The sequence below is a fragment of the Scyliorhinus torazame genome, chromosome 1 (genome assembly GCF_047496885.1).
Source record: "Scyliorhinus torazame isolate Kashiwa2021f chromosome 1, sScyTor2.1, whole genome shotgun sequence".
In the NCBI taxonomy this organism is placed as follows: Eukaryota; Metazoa; Chordata; class Chondrichthyes; order Carcharhiniformes; family Scyliorhinidae; genus Scyliorhinus; species Scyliorhinus torazame.
Genome location: NC_092707.1, coordinates 328544994 through 328561601, shown reverse-complemented (window position 1 = coordinate 328561601; position 16608 = coordinate 328544994). Strand labels below are relative to the sequence as shown.

General features: G+C 46.5%; 1 protein-coding gene across 1 annotated transcript in view; it reads right to left on the bottom strand.

Moving 5' to 3' along the window:
• The window catches only part of lpgat1 (lysophosphatidylglycerol acyltransferase 1), a 263316-nt gene that overhangs the window by 165006 nt on the left and 81702 nt on the right, over positions 1-16608 (bottom strand). Inside the window, exons 4-5 of the mRNA XM_072506379.1 lie at positions 13725-13820; positions 7271-7295 (exon numbers count right to left, since the gene is read on the bottom strand). Coding sequence (XP_072362480.1) covers positions 7271-7295; positions 13725-13820 — 121 coding nt within the window. The remainder of the gene's footprint in view (positions 1-7270; positions 7296-13724; positions 13821-16608) is intronic.

The window sequence follows — 16608 nt, the reverse complement described above, 5'->3', positions numbered from 1 at the left end:
TTTTGGCAGTAAAAGTAGCCATACTATGAAAATTTCAAACATCTAAAATATGGTTTTACGGAGATCCCAGTGACAACAGAATATTACTGGTCAGCAAGAACAGCTGGTGAATTAATTTAGAAGTGTTCAGTGTCATGAATCCAAAGAGAAAAAAAACATACATTAAGTACTAGACAAGGTCATAACAGAAATTAAACAAAACAAATTTGATTTAAGCAACAAGATTTTTGCGTAATCAAACAGTGCAACCTGTCCAACTAAATATCTTTCTTTTATTCCCCAAAGGCATTAAAAATTGCGGTACCAGCTGCATTTCAATAACTTAGTTGAATCTTTGAGCTCGAATATTGTAGATTTAAGTCTCACCGTAGTACTTAAAGAAAATCTAGGCTGGCATTCCAGTTAGTTTAGGTGTGTCAATTAGTTGAGATGTTCGACCTGTTCAGCTAGATAGGTGTTCACAATTAACTTTTTCTACTTAGTTACACTATCTCCTAGATAGTTACATTCAATCTAGGAGATCCCTTATTAGTTATTTCCTTTCAAGTCTGCAAAGCTGCGACTTCCTATGACGGTGATGAGCTGAGCAGACGCACATCAGGTGACTCTCCTCCAGAACACAGCCAAATAGTTGAAATTAGCCCGAAACTTCAGTAGCATCTCGCCCACAATTAAGAAAGGGAAAGGACAGAATCATCATGCCAACAAATGGGAGCTCGAGAAGCCACAGAGACGGCACAAGCGGAGGGAAAGGCCACAAGTAGCAGGTGGACGAGTCGGCGAATCCATGAGGCGAGGGGTCCCCATCGACCCAAACAACAGCCTCCCCACCTGGAGATGGATGGAAGACGTTCCTGACGAAGGAACTGATGGCGATGAGGGAGGCAATAAAGGTGGAAATTCAGGTGGCGGTCAAGGTGTCAGTAGCAGAGGGGTTGGTCGCCATGCAGACGGCAGACTGGAGAAGAAGGTGGAGGCGCAGAGGAAAACGCTCCTTGAGATGGAAATGATGTTAATGGACCAGAGTGACAGGATTGTCGCTCTGGAGGTCGAGATCCACAGGTTGGTGGCTACCCAGGGGAGCTTGAAGGGGAAATTAGAGGACCAGACGAATAGGTCCCGATGTCAGAATATCCGGATCGTGGGCCTGCCAGAGGGGATAGAGGGCAGGGACCTGATGGGCTATGTGGACCAAATGCTGGGCAACCTAGTCGGGAGGGGCAGCTTCCCCAACCCGCTGGAAATCGACAGAGCACAGGGTCAGGGAGGAGATGGGGAGGGGGAAAGAGGGAACAAGGGGAATACAAGAAGAAAGGGATGGGTCTCAGATTGGCTTCTGCAAGTAAGGTGCAGGTTGAGGGAACAAGATGGTGCCTAAGCAGCTACTTTGGAGTGTACCTAAACAAAGGGAGATCCCGGAGTGCAGGGGTGCATCCATACGGCGAACACACAATTGGTGGCCATGTCGGTGCCCCCTGGACAAAGGGAATGGAGCGCAGCCACCCGACGTCATGGCGAGTATGACGACTGCGGCCATTTTGGACAACCTCTAACAAAGGGAAACCCCGGAGTGCAAGGGTACGTCCACCAGGTAGGTATGGTTGATCACACAGGAAGGGGAGGACAATAACTCGACCAGGATTATCATCTGGACGTTAGGCGACTTAACGGCCCAGTGAAAATATCCATAGTTGCAGAGGACCAGGTGGAATTTGTCAAGGGGAGACAGCTAACTGCAAACATCAGACGGCTGCTGAATGTGATACTAACCCCATCCGGGGAGAGAACACCTTCGACGGGGTCGAACAGAAGTACGTCAAGAGGTACTGGAGTGCTTTGGGCTAGGGATGGGGATGGGTTTCACCTCATGGGTGAAACTCCTGTACAACACCCCCAAGCCGAGTGTTCGGACCAATACCACCAGCTCCGAATACTTCTAATTGCACTTAGGCACCAGGCCAAGATGCCCGCTGTCCCCGCTCCTGTTCGCCCTGGCAATTAAACCCTGGCGATCGCACTGCGTGACGCAAAAAGCTGAAAGGGTATCCGAAGAGGAGGCAGAGAGCACAGTCTTTCTCTATGTGGATGACCTGCTCCTCTACATCTCAGACCCGCTGAACAACTTGAAGGAAATCACGAGGCTCCTGGAAGACTTTGGGGCCTTCTCGGGCTACAAAGTCAACCTGGGAAAGAGCGAGGCATTCCCGGTGAACCCGCAGGGGGGAGGGATCGAGCTGGAGCATCTACCATTCCAACTAGCCCAAAGCACATTCCATTACCCGGAGCATCAGTTAGCCTGGGACCGGACATGGGCGCAGAGGCACATGGGCACACGGACACACACACAACACTTTTAAGAAGTGGAGACAGGGTGGGTGGACGCTCGCGATTAGGGACTTCTACAAGGAAGACTGATTGCACCAAGGAAAGGGGATGGCTGATCGGCAAAGGGGGGTGGGGGTGCCCCCCAACCAGGTTGATCACCTGCAATGTTAGAGGGCTAAACGGGACAGTGAAGAGGGCGTGTGTGTTCACGCATTTGTGGGTTCTGAAGGCGGACGTAGTCATGCTGCAGGAGACGCACCTGAAAGTGGCAGATCAGGTTAGGCTAAGGAAGGGCTGGATTAGTCAGATCTTTCATTCGGAGCTCGACACTAAGACTAGGGGGGTTGCGATCCTGATTAATAAAAGGGTTCAATTTGAGGCGGAGGGTACAGTTGCAGACGGGGGCGGCAGATTTGTTATGGTTAGGGGCAAGCTCGAAGGGGTGAGAGTAGTCTTGGTTAGTGTGTATGCCCCTAATTGGGACGATGTGGATTTTATCAGGAGGTTGCTAGGGAAGATCCCCGACTTGGACTCGCGCAAACTGATCATGGGTGGGGACTTTAACACAGTCCTGGATCGTCGTGTTCAAAAACGTGCAGGTTGCCTGCGATAGCAAAGGAACGGGGCAGCACGGTAGCATTCTGGATAGCACAATTGCTTCACAGCTCCAGGGTCCCAGGTTCGATTCCGGCTTGGGTCACTGTCTGTGCGGAGTCTGCACATCCTCCCCGTGTGTGCGTGGGTTTCCTCCGGGTACTCCGGTTTCCTCCCACAGTCCAAAGATGTGCAGGTTAGGTGGATTGGCCATGATAAATTGCCCTGAGTGTCCAAAATTGCCCTTAGTGTTGGGTGGGTTTACTGGGTTATGGGGATAGGGTGGAGGTGTTGACCTTGGGTAGGGTGCTCTTTCCAAAAAGCCGGTGCAGACTCGATGGGCCGAATGGCCTCCTTCTGCACTGTAAATTCTATGATAATCTATGAACTGAGAGGGCTCATGGAGCAAATGGGGGGAGCTGATCCGTGGATATTTAGCCGGCCGTCGGCGAGGGAGTTTTCATACTACTCCCATATACACAAGGTGTATTCGCGAATTGATTTCTTTGTCATAAGTAGGGACTTGCTGGCCAGGATGGTGGGGGCAGAATATTCGGCAATTGCCATATCGGACTATGCTCCGCACTGGGTAGATCTACAGATTTGTAAGGATAGCTTTCAGCGCCCAATGGAGGCTGGAAATTGGATTGCTAGCGGACGAGGCGGAGTGTGAGACATTCAGGAGATACATGCAGAATTACCTGCAGATAAATGATACCGGAGAAGTCTCAGCAGCGGTGCTCTGGGAGGCACTGAAGGCAGTGGTGAGAGGGGAGCTGATCTCAATCCGGGCTCATAGGGACAGGACAGAAATGGACCGACTGGTTAAGGAAATTTTACGGACGGACAGGAGCTACGCGGAGTCCCCGAGGCCAGAGTTACTCAGGAAACGACAGAGGCTGCAGGCCGAGTTCGGGGTGTTGACTACAGACAAGGCCGTACAGCAGCTTAGAAAGGCAAAAGGCACGATATATGAGCATGGAGAGAAGGCCAGCAGAATGCTCGCGCAACAACTAAGGAAGAGAGAAGCGGCTAGGGAGATAGGAAGGATAGCGGATGGGGAGAGAAATCTGGTGGGGGACCCGGCAGGGATGAACAAGGTGTTTAGGGACTTTTAGAGTCCCAGGTTCAATTCCCGGCTTGGGTCAGTGTCTGTGCGGAGTCTGCATGTTCTCCCAGTGTCTGCGTGGGTTTCCTCCGGGTGCCCCAGTTTCCTCCCACAGTCCAAAGAGGTGCAGGTTAGGTGGAATGGCCATGATAAATTGCCCTTAGTGTCCAAATAGGTTAGGTGGGGTTACGAAAATAGGGTGGAGGTGTGGGCTTAAGTAGGATGCTCTTTCCAAGGGCCGGTGCAGACTAGATGGGCCAAATGGCCTCCTTCTGCACTGTAAATTCTATGATTCCCGGAGGTGGAGGACAAGTGTGAATGGTGCTTGGAAGGCCTGGCCACATGTTCTGGGCCTACCCCAGACTTGTAGGGTTGTGGACAGACCTTCTTCGAGGCGGTGTCCAAGGTTGTGGGGGTGAGGGTTGAGTCATGGCCAAGAGTGGCAGTCTTTGAGGTATTGGACTACCAGAACTTCATATGGGGAAGAGGGCCGACGCCCTTACTTTTGCTTCCTTAATTGCACGCCGGAGAATCCTGCTCGGTAGGCGATCATCAACGCCACTCACAACTACAGACTGGCTGGCAGACTTGCCGGAATTTCTCCGCCTGGAGAAGATCAAATACAACATACATGGGTTGGACGAGTGCTTCCATAAAAATATTTTAAAGTAAAATAAAAAGTGCAGGGGGGTCGGGAGGTTATCGCCAATGTCTGGCTTTTGTAAATTGTATCTGGCCAACACAAGTGTTTATTTTGTATTGCATAAACTGAAAACGATTTTCAAAAAATAAAAGTTCACAAAGCTTTGGGCCGGAATCTTCTGGCACTGTCGTGGCAGGACCTGTCGTGGTGGATGCGGCGGGTCAGCCAAAGGTCCATTGGCCGTCGGTGGGGCCAGATGACTCCAGCAACGTGTGGGGATGGAAAAGCCCGGCTTCAGTTTCTTCAGTCTTTCCTCAAGTATAGTACTCTGAAGGGAGGGAAAAGCCTCCTGATTCTTCTGAGCACCAGTGCCATGTTTCAAAAATCTTTCTCCTTCTCCTTGGCTAAGTGGCACACAGTGGTCAGCACTGTGCCTCACAGCACCAGGGACCCAGGTTCAATTCCGGCCCCCAGTGACCGGCTGTGTAGAGTTGGAAACTTTCTCCCGTGTCTGCGTGTGTTTCCTCCCACAGTCCAAAGATGTGCAGGTTAGGTGGATTGTCCATGCTAAATTGATCCTTAGTGTCCAAAGGTGATAATCTTTATTGTCACAAGTAGGCTTACATTAACACTGTAATGAAGTTACTGTGAAAATCCCCTAGTTGCCACATTCTGGCGCCTGTTCGGGTATACTGAGGGAGAATTCAGAATGTCCAATTTACTTATCAGCACGTCTTTCGGGACTTGTGGGAGGAAACCGGAGCACCCGGAGGAAACCCACGCAGACACGGGGAGAACATGCAGACTCCGCACAGACACTGACCCAAGCCGGCGATTGAACCTGGGACCCTGGAGCTGTGAAGCAACAATGCTACCCTCTGTGCTACCATGCTGCCATGTTTGTACAGATTAGGTGGGGTTCTTTCAGAAGGTTAGAGCACACTTGATGGGCCAAAAGGCCTCCTTCTGCACTGTAGGGAGTCTATGATGATGCTATGAAAACTGAATCAACACTCAATTGTGGTCTGAGAAGGAATAATGCATCATAAGCAGTCAATCCTTGAGATTATAATTGTCTGATTTGGTGCTGTGCAGAGAAAGAAACTCAACTGGACAGATTCAAACCTGGGAGTTGCAGGCAAGATGGGCTGGAACTTGGGGCAACAACATATTCAAGGACTTCATAGGGAAAATGTAGGTTTAGAGAGGATGATGTTTTCAGAAACAGAATTCAAGGGGCGGGGGGGTGGAATGAGACAATTTTGGAAGGGAGGGGGACAGCATTAGAAGTGACAGAACAATTTACAAGGCCAGCTCATATGAACCCAGTACAAGAAGTTGGGTGGTCAACAATTTAGTGGGAATAGGTTCAGAGACATGGGAGATGAATCTCAGACAGGACAAGTTCGGAAGGGGCTTGAATAGAGAAATTGGAGAGAAGATCCTGTGTGCTCAGAGGATGGGGCGGAGAAGGTTGAGCTTGGTGAGAAAGACTAAGAGAGGAAGCAGAAGAGTTAACTAAGCAGACGATCTGAACCTTATACACAAAGTTGTCCATGAGTTCCTCACACTTCGTTATTGGGGGTGATGAAGGGAGTAAAAGAGGCTGGTTTAAGAAATGTAGTAAAGAGGCCATGTTGCTTTCCAGAATGGTATTGGAGCAGGTGATAGTTTTGAAGGAGGTGAGTGAAGCTCGATAATATTTGTTGTGATCTAACCAGATCTGGTAATGGATGATTGTACCAGTTGAGTGCCTTAATTAATAGCATTAATAGCCCATGAACACCATGATCCTGAGGCACACAGATAGGGTCCCCAGCAGAGAACTGTGGCTTAATAGAATCAGTTGGGTCATTTACATTTACCAAGAAACCTACAACTTGGCATTATAAAATCAGGTTGATCATGGCAAGTCCTCATACCATTACTAGCATACAGCATAATCATTAGAAAATGCAATGTGGGAGAGGAGGAAGGAAAAAACAAAATCATTCATTCACTTAGCTCAAGAATGTCATGGAAAGGGTGACAGGAGCCATTGGGCTATTTATCTGCAGGGATGGAGACAGGAAGGAGAAAGAAAAAAAAATGAGGAAAAATATAAATAAGTCATATATAAATCCATAGACTGAGTTCTAGAGATTTTCATAGATATTTTTCATAGAATTTACAGTGCAGAAGGAGGCCATTCGGCCCATCGAGTCTGCACCTGCCCTTACAAAGAGCACCCCACTCAAGCCCACGTATCTACCCAATCCCCGTAACCTCCACTTAACCTTTTTGGACACTAAGGGCAAGTTAGCATGGCCAATCCAACGAACCCGCTCATCTTTGGACTGTGGGAGGAAACCGGAGAACCCGGAGGAAATCCACGCAGACGCGGGGGGAACGTGCAGACTCCGCACAGACAGCGACCCAGCCGGGAATCGAACTTGGGACCCTGGAGCTGTGAAGCAACTGTGCTAACCACTATGCTACCGTGCTGCTCTTTTTTGAAACAACAAGGTTCTGAAGTTTCTCAATTAAAATAATTAATGACAGATAATAATCCCAGATCATCATCAGATTTTCCCTGTAAACCTAAACATTCCAGAGTTTACCTGTGTTTTTCTCTGTCTGACAAAACTGAAGAGAGTATGGGAACAAAAAAATCATTATCATAGAATCAACAGTGCAGAAAGAGGCCATTCAGCCCATCGAGTCTGCACCGGTCCTTGGAAAGAGCACCCTATTTAAGCCCACACTTCCACCCAAACCCAGTAACCTGACCTAACCTTTTTGGACACTCAGAGCAATTTAGTATGGCCAATCCACCTAACCTGCACATCTTTGGACTGTGGGAGGAAACCAGACGTAGACACGGAGAATGTGCAGACTCCACACAGACAATGACCCAAGCCGAAACCGAACCTGGGACCCTGGAGCTCTGAAGCAACAGTGCTAACCACTGTGCTACCGTGACACCCAAAGCAAAAAAATACAACGGCAACATCTTGTTGAGACAAGTACACTTTACTAATTTACAAATGCAACCTTGACAACAAACCCAACCACTGAGAACTGCTGCATTCATCAGTTTAGACCACCATGCAGGATGCCCATGATCTGGCTGCTCGGATTCATAATTTCAAAATTACAGGTTTAATAGTCCCTTAACAGCAGAATCAATGGCGATGCAAAATACAGGGTTTTACATAAATGAGTCACATAAGTGAGTCTCATTTGATAACTTAGAGAAGAGGGAATTAAAAAAATATACTTGGGAGGACTCAAATCCATATTAATACTTTCTTACAATTATAAGATTATTGTAGTTTGGAACTGTATCTTTAAATTTAGAATAAAGGTTCCTCAGACAGCACCTTCCAAACCCACAACCACTACCAGCTAGAAGGACAAGAACAGCAGATAACTGGGAACCCCACCACCTGGAGGTTCACCTTCAGGTCACTCACCACCCTGATTTGGAAATAGATCGCTGTTCCTTCGCCGTCGCATAGACAATATCCTGCAACTCCCTCCCTAATAGCATAGTGGGTGTACCTACACCTGAAGGACTGCAGCGGTTCAAGAAGTCAACTCATCATCACCTTCTGAAAGGCAACTCGGGATGGGCAATAAATGCTGGCCTAACCAGCAACGCTCATATCTCATAAATGAATAAAATAAACAAATTAACGAAAGGGGGAATCATGTCACCTGTTCTGCAGTCTACCTGTCATTAAACCTGGGTGTTTTTTGTTAGAGATCAAACAAAGGCTTAGATTGTTTTATTGAGAAAATGGTGCATGGTATTTACACTTTAAAACAATGGCAATAGTTTCTGGGTTTGCAATGGGTAGACTCCGAGTCACCCAAAGACCCAGAAAGATGTTGAAGCTACTGGGTATGAAACAATTATGCTGTAAATGGTCCACCAGATGACAGAGTTGGGATCAAAAATAGCTAATTAGAATTTCTACCTGGACGCAAGATTAATGCGCTTCATGTTGCCATGGGGAAGAGGACAGAGGAAACCATTTGAGATCAGGTTACACGCTGCCCTGTGATGCACGATCAATGACCACTAAAGCGAGGTTATAGTCCAACTGAAGGCTCCAGGGCGGAAATCTCTGATATAGACACAATTTGGAGGCAGGTCGGGCCCAACGCCCACCATGGAGGTTGGACACAGCCCTCCTTGCCGACCAAGCCTTTTTGGAAATGATATCACAGGCCGTAGATGGGTACATCACCAATAAACAGAATGGGGAGGTCTCACCCTCTATGGTCTAGGAGGCGTTGAAGGCTTTGATCAGAGGAGAGATTATCTCATACAGAGCGTGCAGAGACAGGAAGGAAAGGGCGGCTAGGCAGCAACTGGCTGACTTCGTACTGGAGCTGAACCAGCGGTACTCCGCGGCCCCGACCGTAGAGCTTCTGGCAGAGAACAGAAAGCTACAATTGGACTTTGACCTGCTTTCCACGAGGAAAGCAGTACATCAACTCCGGCAGACACGGGGGACCTTCTACGAACTCAAAGACAAAGCCAGCGCCTGCTGGCTCATCAGCTGAGAAAGCAGGCAGCCACTAGGGAAACAGTGCAGGTCAGCAACAGCAACTGTAGTTGGCAGACGAACTGGAAAAGGCCAATGAGGCATTTGATCAGGGGTTGTACATCTCTGAGCCACGTAAGGACTGAACATGCCAGTCGGGGGGGGGGGGGGGGGGGGGGGGGGGAGAGAGAGAGAGAGAGAGGTGTAGTAGATGGAGGAGAGTTCCTACAAAGGGACATCCCTCCAAGCCTTATGACAGCACTCCCATCCCCTTCAACCAAACACTCAAGAAGCCCAGTGGTGGTAGCCACGCTCCAAATGTAGTATCAAATGAGGCAGCACTTTGCCCTGACTGAAATGTCCACCATGGCATTTCATCTGCAACAACCACAGGTTCATTCCAACAATGGACCTTCAAAAGGTGGAGATAGGACGAGAGGACACTGACGGTTAGGGACATTTACACAGACGACAGACTAGTGACTCTGGAGAAACTCTCGGGAGAGGTTTCAACTACCCAAACGGAACAAATTAAGATACATACAGATCAAAAGCTTCCTCCGTAGGGAAATGACGACTCTTCCCCAGAAGACAAGCCACTTGCTATTTGAGGAACTGTTCGATACGGGGCGACCTGTTCGTCGCCAGCAACCAGTAGAGTGGAGGGAAGGGGGTTTGGAGGTACAGATGAGCCACAAAACACAAAAGGGAGGGGTGGGGGAGGGAGGGGCAAAAGCCCATGGGGACACAGGCAGCATAACCGCAGAGGATGAGCCCAAGCACAAGCGGGAATAACAGAGACAACATCAACACACTGGGCGGTACACGCTAGGGCCAACATTGGGAGCCCAAGGAAGGCAGCATGGCCAATTAAGGTCCACAGCCACAGAGGGGTGGGGACGACGACATGTAAATAGTTATAATGTTCCTTGTTTGACTATGTGCTGTTTTTTCTTTCTCTCTTGTTATTTTGTGTGTTTCTTCTCGTTTTTGCGTTAGCTTATTGCACACTAGTAAATATTAATTTCTCTTTGGCTCAACAATATGCGCGGTGCCGAAAAGTGTAAACATAAAAGTATGAATGGGGGTGTGTAAATAAAAATGTGAAAACCAATAAATTCAATCTGACAGATTTCAATTAACCAAAGGTATTAATCGATATGGGAAAAATATGGATATATGGAGCTATGTCACAGATTAGTTCACATCTCATTGACCAGTGAACAGGCTCAAGCAGATAAATGGGCTACTACTTCTCCTTCCTATTTTCCTAATTAATTTACACAAAACCAAAATTATTACCCTTTTGTTCAATTCCTTCAGTGACTGCTGTCCCCTTAAAATGTATATAATGTTTCATGACATTCAATAGCTTCCTTTATTATATAGTCATGGCCTACTTGTAATACTGCATTAATAAAACTGTTCCCCCATTATATTTACGGCAGCCTTAATTCTTACATCAAGTCTTCATTTTAATTTCAGATTAAAAATAATTCTCCCAGAAAATAAACTGGAGCACTGAAATCCCACTTTCTCTATCTGACACTCTTGAAACTGATCAAACACCCTCCAGCTGGCATTGTGTGCTTCACACTATCAAATGGGTGGTCTCTGGTATGGTCAGGATTCAGTCACTGTATGATAGCCTTTACTCTTATAAATAAAAAAATTGAATCCTGTCTTCTCTGGCATCTATTAACAGCATTAAGCACGTGGAACAACATGAATCATCAATGCTATTGATTTATCTCTTTACTGGATACATCACAGGATGAAAATGCTAAAAACACCTAACAATTGTCATCCTATTAACAAATATTATTTATGGAATTTATTTCAAAGTCTTGAAGCATTTTGCATCTTTGCTTTACTAAATCCTGTTCAAGGCCATCCAGGCTCCACTTCATGTATTGGTGGTGGAACCACTGCTTTATGTGGTCGACAAGTTGCAACACATTTTTAAAAATGTTCCCAGTTATAAGTTCCCCCAGCAAGCCCATCATCCTGGAAATGAACTAACATTTCAAAAACTAGCTGGTGGCCACGTTATAGGAAGGATGTAATGGCAGTGGAGGGGGTGCAGAGAAGAGTCACCAGAATGTTGCCTGGGATAGAACATTTAAGTTATAGAGGTTGGATAGGTTTGGGTTGTTTTCTCTGGAGCAGAGAAGACCAAGGGTTGACCTGATTGAGGTGTACGATTATTAGGGACATGGACAGAGTGAATAGGGAGCAGCTGCTCCCTTTAGTTGAATAATAATAATTATTATTATTGTCACAAGTCAGCTTAAGTTAACATTGCAACAAAGTTACTGTGAAAAGCCCCTAGTCGCCACACTCCGGTGTCTGTTCGGATAAACAGAGGGAGAATTCAGAATGTCCAAATTACCTAAAAGCATGTCTTTCGGGACTTGTGGGAGGAAACCGGAGCAACCGGAGGAAACCCACGCAGACACGGGGAGAACGTGCAGACTCCGCAGACAGTGACCCAAGCCGGGAATCGAACCTAGGACTGTGAAGCAACAGTGCTAACCACTGTGCTACCTTGCCGCCCAGGTCAGTTACAAGGGGACACAAGTTCAAAGTGAGGGGTGGAAGGTTTAGGAGGGATTTGAGGAAAAGCTTTTTTACCCAGAGATTGGTGACGGTCTTTAATGCACTGCCGGGGAGGGTGGTAGAGGCGGGATGCCTCACATCTTTTAAAAAGTACCTGGATGAGTACTTGGCACGCCATAACATTCAAGGCTATGGGCCAAGTGCTGGCAAGTGGGATTAGATAGGCAGGTCAGGGCCTTTCATGCATCTGCGCACTCAATGGGTTGAAGGACCTCTTCTGCACTGTAGTACTGTGATTCTTGACAATAAGGCCATGATGTGGAGATGCCGGCGTTGGACTGGGGTGAGCACAGTACGAAGTCTTACAACACCAGGTTAAAGTCCAACAGGTTTGTTTCGATGTCACTAGCTTTCGGAGCGCTGCTCCTTCCTCAGGTGAATGAAGAGGTCGGTTCCAGAAACACATATATAGACAAATTATAGCCAAGTTCCGCACACATGGGGAACCGGGACCTGGGATTCATGTCGCATTACATTCATCCCCCACCATCTGGCCTGCGAAATCCTACCAACTGTCCTGGCTTGATACAATTCACACCTCTTTAACCTGGGGTTACCCCATCTCTGGATCTGTAAGGATTTAATCACCTGCTAATGGTCGCATTCCTAGCATTGTTTGGCATTTTTGAATTTGTCTATAAGGCGCACATATCTCGCCAAAGTTTCCGACTCTAGCTCAGATTCAGGGACATTCACAGAGTGCCCCAGGCAGCAGGGAATCAGCCCATCGGAAATTTAAACATCCCCAGCCATTCTCCCGTAAGTCTCTATACTGTCCTGCTGCACATCCACCATCGTACATCCAATTTCTAAAGATCTGGTGATTGGAGGATGTGTGTCCATAGGGGCTGGTTTAGCTCACTGGGCTAAATCGCTGGCTTTGAAAGCAGACCAAGGCAGGCCAGCAGCACGGTTCGATTCCCGTACCAGCCTCCCCGAACAGGCCCCGAACAGGCGCCGGAATATGGCGACTAGGGGCTTTTCACAGTAACTTCATTTGAAGCCTACTTGTGATAATAAGTGATAATGAATGAAAGTGAATGAATGAAAATCGTTTATTGTCACAAGTAGGCTTCAATGAAGTTACTGTGAAAAGCCCCTAGTCGCCACATTCCGGCGCCTGTTCGGGGAGGCTGGTTCGGGAATTGAACCATGCTGCTGGATTGCCTTGGTCTGCTTTCCAAGCCAGCGATTTAGCCCTGTGCTAAACAGCCCCTGTTTTTAGCTGAACCAAAAATTAATCATGTAGAAGTAGGAATGCTAGAATCATAAGCAGAGATTGCTGTGAATAGGTAATGCAGGAGAACAGGACACCAACATACAAGTTGATGTGGACAGCTTTTCAGAATCTACAGTTCTAAAATCTGCAGTTCCCGTACCGGCCTCCCCAAACAGGCGCTGAATGTGGCGGCTTTTCACAGTAACTTCATTGAGGCCTACTTGTGACAATAACCGATTATTATTATTTTAAAAAAATCAAATTTAGAGAGACTAGTTTAATTGGCTGCAATTCAATTTTACTAGAGAGAACCCACAACACAAAGCAGACCTTGATGCCAACATTAACTGACACAAATGCATCAATTCACAGAGCACAAGTGTGAAATGGGAAACCCAGAATGAGAAATACAAGGGGATTGATTAGATTGTGGGAAAGAGGTGCTCACATTGCATTCAAAGAGGTTTTCTATTCAATACAAGAACGCTTAAACTAAAAATTGGTTAAATCACGGCAATAATATGCCCTGCTTTATTTCCCAGTCCCCTGACATACAAATCCAGAACTGTTTGGAAACTGTTCAAGCAATATGCTCCACAGAAAACAGTAAACCCTTCTATTGTTTGTGTGGTTGTTCCTATAAACATATGGTGCTAATTAGCACATCATCATTTCCCTCACCTGTCGAATGAAGAAATCCCCATGGATGAGGGAGACAACACCGAAATTTGTAAACTTGAAAACGTATTCCATTAGCCACATCATATGGCAAACTACCTGTTGGAGAAACAAAAATAAATGTTTCAATCCAAATTCAAACTACCAGCACCAGAAAACAGTCAACTGACTGAGGACAATTCCTGGAAATATTCAGCAAATAAGAATAGATTGTGAGAAAGGGTTTGAAGTTCCCAAGGAAGCTACATAGAAAGGGTAAGCTAATTATTACTCCAGAGGATGAAAGCAGTCTAATTATGCAGTCTAATTATGCATCTTGAAAAACAGTTTACTCTTTGCTCATCACAAAACCGTTTCCTGGTCACATCTATATATGCCAGATACAGCAACAAAACTGAATTCTTTTTTTAATATAAATTTAGAGTACCCAATTATTTTTTCCAATGAAAGGACAATTTAGCATGATCAATCCACCTACCCTTCACATCTTTGGGTTGTGGGGGTGAAACCCACGCAAACACGGGGAGAATGTGCAAACTCCACACGGACAGTGACCTAGAGCCGGGATCGGACCTGGGACCTCGGCGCCGTAAGGCAGCAGGGCTAATCCGCTGCGCCACCGTGCTGTCTCAACTGCACTTATGTCAACTCCTTTGATGGCAGATTTGTGATGGCATACTCTTTGTTTTTAATAAATTTAGAGTACCCAATTTCTTTTTCAAATGAAGGGGCCAATCCACCTACCCTGCACATCTTTGGTTGTGGGGTTGAGACCCACGCAGACACGGGCAGTGATCTGGGGTCCAGAATCGAACCCTGATCCTCGGCGCCGTGAGGCAGCGGTGCTAACCACTGCGCCGCTATGCCATCGGTCTCCCTCTTCACATACCTGTAGAATCTTTTACATATCTATAGAAATTTTTACAGTGAGATTTTATGTTCCCTACAAGCTTACTCTTGTACTCTATTTTCCCCTTCTTAATCAATCTTTTGGTCCTTCTTGCTGAATTCTAAACTACTCCCAATCCTCAGACCTGTTGTTTTTCTTGGCCAATGTGTTGCTTCTTCCTTGGATCTAATACTATCTCCAATTTCCCTTGTAAGCCATGGTTTGGCCACCTTTCCAGTTTTACTTTTATGCCAGGCAGGAATAAACCATTAGTTGCAGTTCCCCCATGCTTTTCTTGAATATTTGCCATTGCCTATCCACTATCATCCCTTTAAGTAACATTTCCCAATCTATCATAGCTAACTTGCGCCTCATGCCATCGTAGTTCCCTTTATTAAGATTGAGGACCCTAGTCTCAGAAGCAACTACTTCAGTCTCCATCTTGAATGAAAAGTTCTATCATATTATGGCCACTCATCCCCCAAGGGGTTGCACACAACCAGGTTGCCAATGATTCCATTCTCATTGCATAGTACCCAGTTTAGGATGGCCTGCTCTCGAGTTGGTTCCTCAACAAATTGGCACACAAAACCATCCCGTATACACTTCAGGAATTCCTCCTGTACGATATTGTGGCCAATTTAATTTGCCCAATCTATATGAAGATTAAAATCCCTCATAATTACTGCTGTTCCTTTATCACATGCATCTAGAATTTCGTGTTTAATGCCATTCCCAACATCACCACTGCAGTTTGGGGGTGTAAAAATGGCGCCCACTAATGTTTTTTGCCCCATGGCATTTCTCAGCTCTAACTATACAGATTTCACATTGTCGGAGCTAATATCCTTCCTCACTATTGTGTTAATTCCCTCTTTAACCAGCACTGCAACTCCACCGCCTTTTCCTTTTTGTCCGTTCTTCCTAAATACGGAATACCCCTGGACATTCATTTCCCATTCCTGGTCACCCTGCAGCCATGTCTCCGTAATCCCGATTATATCATACCCGTTTACGTCTATTTGCATGATTAGCTCATTCACTTCATTGCGAATGCTCCTTGCGTTCAGGCATAAAGCTGTCAAGCTTGTCTTTTTAACATTACAAGTCACGCTCCCAATATTCTTCATTGTGGTCCTGTTTGAATCCAGCCCTTGATTTCTCTGCCTATCACTTTTCTTATTATCCTTTCTGTCTTTTGATTTTGTCCTTTCCTCCTCCTTCTCTGCCTCCTTGACTAGGTTCCTGTTTCCATCCCCCTGCGTTTTAGTTTAAACCCTCCCCATCTGTTTATGACAGACGGTGAGAGAAAACGCACTTACTAACCTCACCCACTCGAAGTTGCATATGTATGTGTCCATGGTAAGAGTGATAATTGCGCAGTCCTCACGGAGACAAAGCTTGGTCTTCAGAGAGGGGGTATCCTCCATTGTCATGCATCATCGCAGCCGTGCTGAGCGGGATATAACAACAGATCTAGCAGCTCAAATTGGGGCATCCATCAGGTGCTTGTTCCATCAGCAGAACTGATTACTGCCACCAGGACTGAATATCATCACATTTTGTATTCTCAAGGCCCATAACCTTGCTCAGTCCTCCGTGACCGTCAAGCTGAATGGCCAACCCTAGTTTAAAGAGATGTGTAGGATTGCACACTGGGAGCAACTCCAAGCAGACTTGAAAATGAGGTGCCAAGTTGTAAAGCTGCAACACAGGATTGTACTCATGCTAATTGGTGAAGGAGGTATGCTGTAGGTAGAGATAGGTGACTCCATAAATAACAGGTCAGGTCAAAGTTCTGTACTCTGCCAAAAGTTGTGAACTGTGGTGGATAATTATGCAATGAGAGTTGCCATCTCCACAAACTTTCCTCTCCTCAACCACAGTAGAAAAAGTCAAAAGTTAATGTATTTACAAACATACTCGGCCAGAAGTGCCGAATAATGCACCTTGATGGCCTGCTCCTTATGTCCCAACCATTAAATACCAGATTTCAGC